Genomic DNA, 6621 nt, shown 5'->3' with positions numbered 1-6621 from the left:
GCCTGTTAGCATGCTAACATGCTAACATATCTTTTGCAACGCAGATATATTTTCTACATGTAGATCTCATAGATGAACTTTGTATTATTCTGTTGGTTGTCTGAGTTAATTAAACAGAGTTATGAGAATATTTCAGCTTGTAGTTTCATGTTAACTGGTATGAAGAGTCACAGTGTGTTTGTGACTAAATCAAAACAAATATTCTCTATGTATCAACAAGCATTACAATTATTGTCCTCATTCATATACTGTAAAAACACTTGAATATATTTGAGGCTCTAGATGTTTGAATACATATCAGTTTATGTTACCAGTGTTTGACTCCTTCCATATATTCACATGTATATTTAATAAAAGATGTGATATTTTCAGTATATGTGAATGTTTGCTTGTTCTGCGGCGGTGGTCAACATTATACCTGCTAAACATCAGCATGTTGCCGCTGTGAGCATGTTAGCATGCTGCTGTTAGCATGTAGCTCACAGTACAGCCTCACAGAGCTGCTAGCGTGGCTGCAGACTGCACACGTTTCAACCCTTCTTTCTCTTTTTCTGCTCCAGTTTCCCTCACAAAGTGGTGAAGACGTGATAATCGTGTCAGAATGATGAAGCGGGTGTGATCACAGACGGTTTGTGAGTGTTTGTCCACTTTACACAACATGTATGAACGAGTGGTTGAACTGTTCGGTCCACTCACGTCTCAAGGTTTCCGTCCAGCAGCCTCCTGTACTCGGCGATCTCCAGCTCCAGTCTGGTCTTGATGTCCAGCAGTTCTGAGTACAGGCCCCTCTGGTTCTCCAGGTTGGCCCTCAGCATGGCCAGCTGCTCCTCCAGAGACACCACCTGCCCCTGGTAACCTGCCAGCATGGTGGCGTAGCGGCTCTTGGTCTCAGCCAGAGTCCCCTCCAGAGCTCCTCTCTGCACAGGAGGAAGATGGAGGACGGTCAGGTCAGCGGTGTTCAACAGTGACGCTCACTGCGACTTTACAGTAAAAAACTCAAATGCTTCATGTTCACATTCATATGGAGGCTCAGTTCTGCCAGAAAAGACGTGGATCAGAACATTTATTGAGCCAGTGTTTCATCACCTCGCTGACTGCAGCCTGCAGCTGGATCTCCAGACTCTGGTAAGTGCGTCTGATCTCTGTGATGGAAGACCTGGACGTCTCCAGGGACTCAGTTCTCACTGCCACCTCTTTGTTCAGCTCGGCCGACTGTGGAGCACAAGTATCAATAATGTCATTGATCACATATCAGGATATTAACTGTCAGCCTCAAAGAATAAAACTACAGACACCATAAAAAATGTTTAACGCTTCAAAATCAGAAGAAATAAAGTAAAAGGAGACAAAGTGGTTTTAGTGTGAGTGTAGTGGGAGCTGGTTCTGGACAGCAGGGGGCAGCAGTCACCACGTTCAGAGCACAAAACAGGACTTTGTGGTCTCACCTTGGCCTGGAACCAGGACTCCAGTTCTTTGCGGTTCTTGTTGCTGACGGTCTCGTAGTGTTCTCTGATTCCGGCCATGACGACGGACAGGTCCTGCTGAGGAGCGGCGTCCACTTCCACGTTCACCTGGCCTCCCATCTGGGCCCTGAGAGCCAGTAGGTCCTGCAGGAAAAGCCCGGTTACACTTGTGTCTTTCTATCTTTTCATTTCTTTTGCTCTCTGGGTCGTGTTGCTCTCACCTCCTCGTGGTACTTCTTGAGGTGGAACAGCTCCTCCTTCAGACTCTCCACCTGCAGCTCCAGGTCGGATCTTCCCAGAGTCAGCTCGTCCAGGACCCTCCTCAGCCCAGCGATGTCGGCCTCCACCGACTGACGCATGGTCAGCTCGTTCTCGTACCTGAAAAACACCACCATGAGTTCAGGAAACTCACCTGAGTGTTGGAGCGAAGGGACTGGAACAAAGTGCTTACAGAAAGACCAATGTAATCAGATTACTTTAGTCTCACACTCACTTGACTCTGAAGTCATCGGTGGCCAGCTTGGCGTTGTCGATGGAGAGGATGAGGGCGGCGTTTCCACGAGTAGCAACTCTGATCTGAGCAGGAAGGAAGAGAAACACTGTGAGAACGAGTCGACTGAAAGGCTTCAATGGATCAATGAAGTTTAAACATGTTCCACAGAGTCAGTGGAGCTCTGCTGCCACCAGGTGGAGCTCTGCTGACACCAGGTGGAGCTCTGCGGCCACCAGGTGGAGCTCTGCTGACACCAGGTGGAGCTCTGCTGACACCAGGTGGAGCTCTGCGGCCACCAGGTGGAGCTCTGCTGACACCAGGTGGAGCTCTGCGGCCGCCAGGTGGAGCTCTGCTGCCGCCAGGTGGAGCTCTGCGGAATTCAGGGAAAAAGTCAGTGTGACCTGGTCTCACCTGGTGCTGCATGTCGTTGATACGGACGCTGAAGTGTTGGAAGTTGTGAGCCTCAGGTGCAGTCTTGGATTCCAGGAACTGTCTGATCTTCAGCTCCAGATCGCTGTTGGCCTTCTCCAGGCTGCGCACCTTCTCCAGGTAGGAGGCCAGGCGGTCGTTCAGGTTCTGCATGGTGGCCTTCTCGCTGGCAGAGACGTCGATGGCGTCGGACAGGTTGAAGCCACCACCAGCTCCGGCGGCGGAGGAGGTGAAGGAGGCCTTGGAGACTCGGACTCCGGACCCTCCGGCTCCTCCGTACACGCTGCCGGCTCCGGAGCTGCCGACCCGGCGGGAGGAGGAGGACATGGAGGAGCCCATCATGACGGAGCTCCTCATGGGGGAGGAGGTGTAGCTGCTGCGGGTGGAGAAGGAGGTCATGGCTGAGTGTCGGCTGGTCGTCGGCTCTGAGCGGAGAGTGAAGAGCTGCTGGGACGTCGCCTCCTTTTATGCCTCAGAATGAGACGGGGGGGAGAGAGGGGGCTGGTCAGTCAGGTCAGGATACCAAACATGCCGGGGGAGTGGCAGCGTGGCCCCAGGGCCCGGAGAGCAAACCGGTCTGAGCTGAGGAGGTGAGGTCCAGCAGGTCGGGTGGGTTCTCAGAGGAGCTCTCACTATCTGTCTGTCCATCATGGGAGGCTCCGGGGCCTCGGGCTGATTTCTGAGAGGGGCCCGACGACTGTACAACAAGCTTCACCTGATGATCTGGTCCCGTCAGTCCACAGGAGGCCCAAGGACCAAACATCCAGGCAGAAGTTCAACCATCCAAAAAGCCTAAAATTTCTACAAGTTAATCGTCTCGTTCTTCGCTCACTGAGGTTAATAAACCAGAAGTCGTCCCTGATCTCCTGATCTTCACCAAATGAACGCAGAAGACAGCAGGAGGAGTTGTGACTGTCTCAGAGACAAATCTTCTGACGGCAGCATGAAACTTCTGCGATGCAAAGCTAACTGAGTCAGCAGAGAGCTCAGACTGTTAGCATGACGAGAAGAAAAATAAGCTAGGAAAGAGAGCTAGTTACCGTTAGCGACCTGCCTCTGTATCAAAGTCTCTCCAGTCGTCAGCCACAGAGATCTACATCACGTTAGCTTTACATGTTAGCTGCCTGTGTATACTGTCTGCTCACCAGCTACATGCTACCTACAGAGCTACAGAGTGGTGTAGTCTGCATCTGTACCTAAAACCTAGAAATCAGTTAGCATCTTAGCATGTTAGCACTTCTGGTTCCCTCATGGGTTTTTCAGTTAAATGAGTGAAATAAGCTGTTTGGTTCCCACAGGCTGAACATAAACCTTTTGTTCTCCAACATAAACTCCATCATTAAATGTCCACAGTTTAATTATAAAGCTCTTCATGTGTTAAAAACGGTTAGCGGTTGCTAACAAGTGTCTAAATGAGACTACAGAGGTTGTCGGGGACATTAAACGTCCTCACAGCGAACACGGAGACTCATCTGCTCACTAGTCCGTCTTCACAGGCCACTTTAGTTACACACTGTTCTGACTCTGACTTTACAACTCGTACATCGATCAGTTTATAGAAAACCTGGATAGTAATTGTGCAGTAAGACGCTCAGTGGTGGAGACGTTTCAGTCATGTGACCGTGATGTCGTCTGTTTGTAGCCTAGCATTAGCTTTTTACTGCTACACATTTAATTTACACTTCAAACATCAGAGTGGAGTTCATCTGTGGAGATTATCTGGATGATCAGAACCTGGACGGATCAGAAACTTGTGTTTGACACAGATTATTCTGTAACCAGAGCCGAGCGAACTTCTGCAGCTGACAGGGAGCACGTGACCTCCTACTGAGACCAAACGCTGACGAGCAAAATAGAGATCTGATATTAAAAACTATGATTCAGTTTGAAAAGACAAAACTAAACATTTTCATCTAAAAACTCAGAATAAATCAAAAATAGCTTTCAAAACGAGAATAATAATAATAAAGTAGTTAAATTAAAACAGTGTTCTCACATTAATTAAAGCTTTTGTGAGATTTTAAGGTGATTCTGCAGAAGATGGTTCTGACAGGTTCTGACAGGTTCTGACTGTTGAACCAGTCACACTACTGTTACTACATGAAGCTGACAGTACTGCAGTACTTTTACTACATGAAGCTGACAGTACTGCAGTACTTTAACTACATGAAGCTGACAGTACTGCAGTACTCGTCTCACCCTCAGCCTCACCAGGAGGCAGAAAGCTGAACGCTCTGTTCATCTCTTCTTTAATTACTGCTCTCACCTCCTCCACCTCCTCACTCCTGTTTCTCCTGGATCTTCCTCTGCCCCGCCCTCACCTGTCAGTCCACCTGTCAGTCCACTTATCTTCTCAGAGGAGACACATGTTAACCATTCTTTGTTAAACCAGCTCGTGTCAGCTTGTGTTCTGGTGTTCTGGGTCTGAAGAAAGAGGACTTGTGATCCTGGGCTGTAAAACTAAAACTGTTTCTGAGGCAATAATCTCCTGAAGAAGATGCTACAAAAGCCAAAAGATCCATAAACAGCCGTGTCTCCTATATATTACATGTCTGTGTAACTGATTTATGTCAGCAATCACATTTTGTGGGAAAGACTGAATAATAGTCCAAATTTTCTATCAGGAAATGTTCTGAATAAACGAACCAGCAAGTCGTAAAAATGTTGATACTGAACGTATCAGTGAAAAATGTTCACTAACAATCATTTTCATTTGTTTTCCACCAAAACAGGCAGTCACTAACAATCATTTTCATTTGTTTTCCACCAAAACAGGCAGAACTCTCCTGCTCACAGCGACCACAGCATTATTCAGCTCTTATGTTCATCTCAAGTCAGAGACGCTGAGAGGTCAGTTTGTAATGAAGTATGTATCTGATGCTTTTTGTTTTGGAGAGAGTCTCCAGACTCCCTTAACAAATGTGTCAGTTTAGTGAGTTGTTGAGTTGGAGACACTTTATAAACTGTGTGAAACTCTGTCTCTGACTGATTCTGACTTATTTGTTCCTTCTTGTAAATTCAGCAAATGTTCTACATGAACTTCTTTCTGTCTTTGAGCAGAAACATGGAGTCTGTGCAGACGTTTCATTTTGAAAACTATGGCAGCTGCTTTTTCGTGCTTCTGTTCAAACTTATGGTGTTTATCTGACAGATGGTTTAATCCATTATTCTGCTGTAGCTGCTCTTCACTCCCGTTCCAGCTCCTGTTGATATTCAGATATTCAAAGCATCAGACAGTTTGTCTGTGACGTCTTGAATATAACCGTCCACCATGATGACAGGCGGCCTGATTCGAGAGATTATTGTTGGAGCGTCGGTCAGGTCAGGTCACTGAAGGTTAATAAACTGATGGAAAGGTGGAGAAGCAGCAGGTGTTCAGTTGTGTTGGTGCAGAGCGCCCTCCTGTGGCTGAAGTCACAAACTGCATCTGTGTGCACACTGAGTCTGAAGTCAGGAGCTTCAGCACAGAGCAGGAGGTGAGGCTGTAAAGCACTTTATTAAAGAACATATTTAAATAAAGTAAATGTACAAATAAAATGCTTCAACAGTGTGAGACACCGACTCATTAGATGAGAGAGTGTAGAGGAAGAGCTGTGGCTCAGTTCTTTGTAGACTGGACTTCCCTGTTGTTGTCAGAGGCAGCCTGCAGCGCCCCCCAGTGTTCACAGTCTGACACTGAGGAAAGGAAAGAGCGTTCGCCTCACTTCACTTCAGTGACGTCTCAGCTCATCATCCTGGACCTGAAGCAGTCAGACGCTGTTCCACCACCACAGACTCTGAAGAAAACACATGAAATAAATAATGAACCATAGACAAAGCACTGAAACCTCACAGATACAGGTGTGTCTTATTCAACCAGTACAGGAAGACAGCTGGACATTGATTTTGAGTCGATGGGTCACATGACAAGTTATTGTCATACACATTTAAACACATACCAACATGAGTGAAGTCTGCAGTTTATCACAGTCACAGTAAAAGTAGGTCCATCATTTAAAGTAGACTTGAATCAAAGAACAGAACCAGTTCTCGTTAGCTGCTCCGACTTTCAATCAAGCGACGCCTCGATGCTTCGATCAGTTAAAGTCTAAAGTGACTGATTACTTTCCCTTCATGGTCTCGCTCCACTTTACATCTCAGAACTACTCGGCCATTATTCTGCTCCAAGACTCCTCGGACCGTGGAACCAAATCCTGCTAACAGAACCGACGCTGTGGAACAAACTCCCACTAAATA

General features: G+C 47.1%; 1 protein-coding gene across 1 annotated transcript in view; it reads right to left on the bottom strand.

The window, feature by feature from the left end:
* Positions 1-2712, bottom strand: part of LOC141019022 (keratin, type I cytoskeletal 50 kDa-like) — a 3080-nt gene extending 368 nt beyond the window's left edge. Inside the window, exons 1-6 of the mRNA XM_073493781.1 lie at positions 2368-2712; positions 1957-2039; positions 1685-1841; positions 1446-1607; positions 1087-1212; positions 697-917 (exon numbers count right to left, since the gene is read on the bottom strand). Of these exons, the coding sequence (XP_073349882.1) occupies positions 697-917; positions 1087-1212; positions 1446-1607; positions 1685-1841; positions 1957-2039; positions 2368-2712 (1094 nt within the window). The remainder of the gene's footprint in view (positions 1-696; positions 918-1086; positions 1213-1445; positions 1608-1684; positions 1842-1956; positions 2040-2367) is intronic.
* Positions 2713-6621: the final 3909 nt, after the last annotated feature.

Source organism: Pagrus major, chromosome 23 (assembly GCF_040436345.1).
Source record: "Pagrus major chromosome 23, Pma_NU_1.0".
Lineage (NCBI taxonomy): Eukaryota > Metazoa > Chordata > Actinopteri > Spariformes > Sparidae > Pagrus > Pagrus major.
This window is presented reverse-complemented; position numbering and strand designations above follow the sequence as displayed.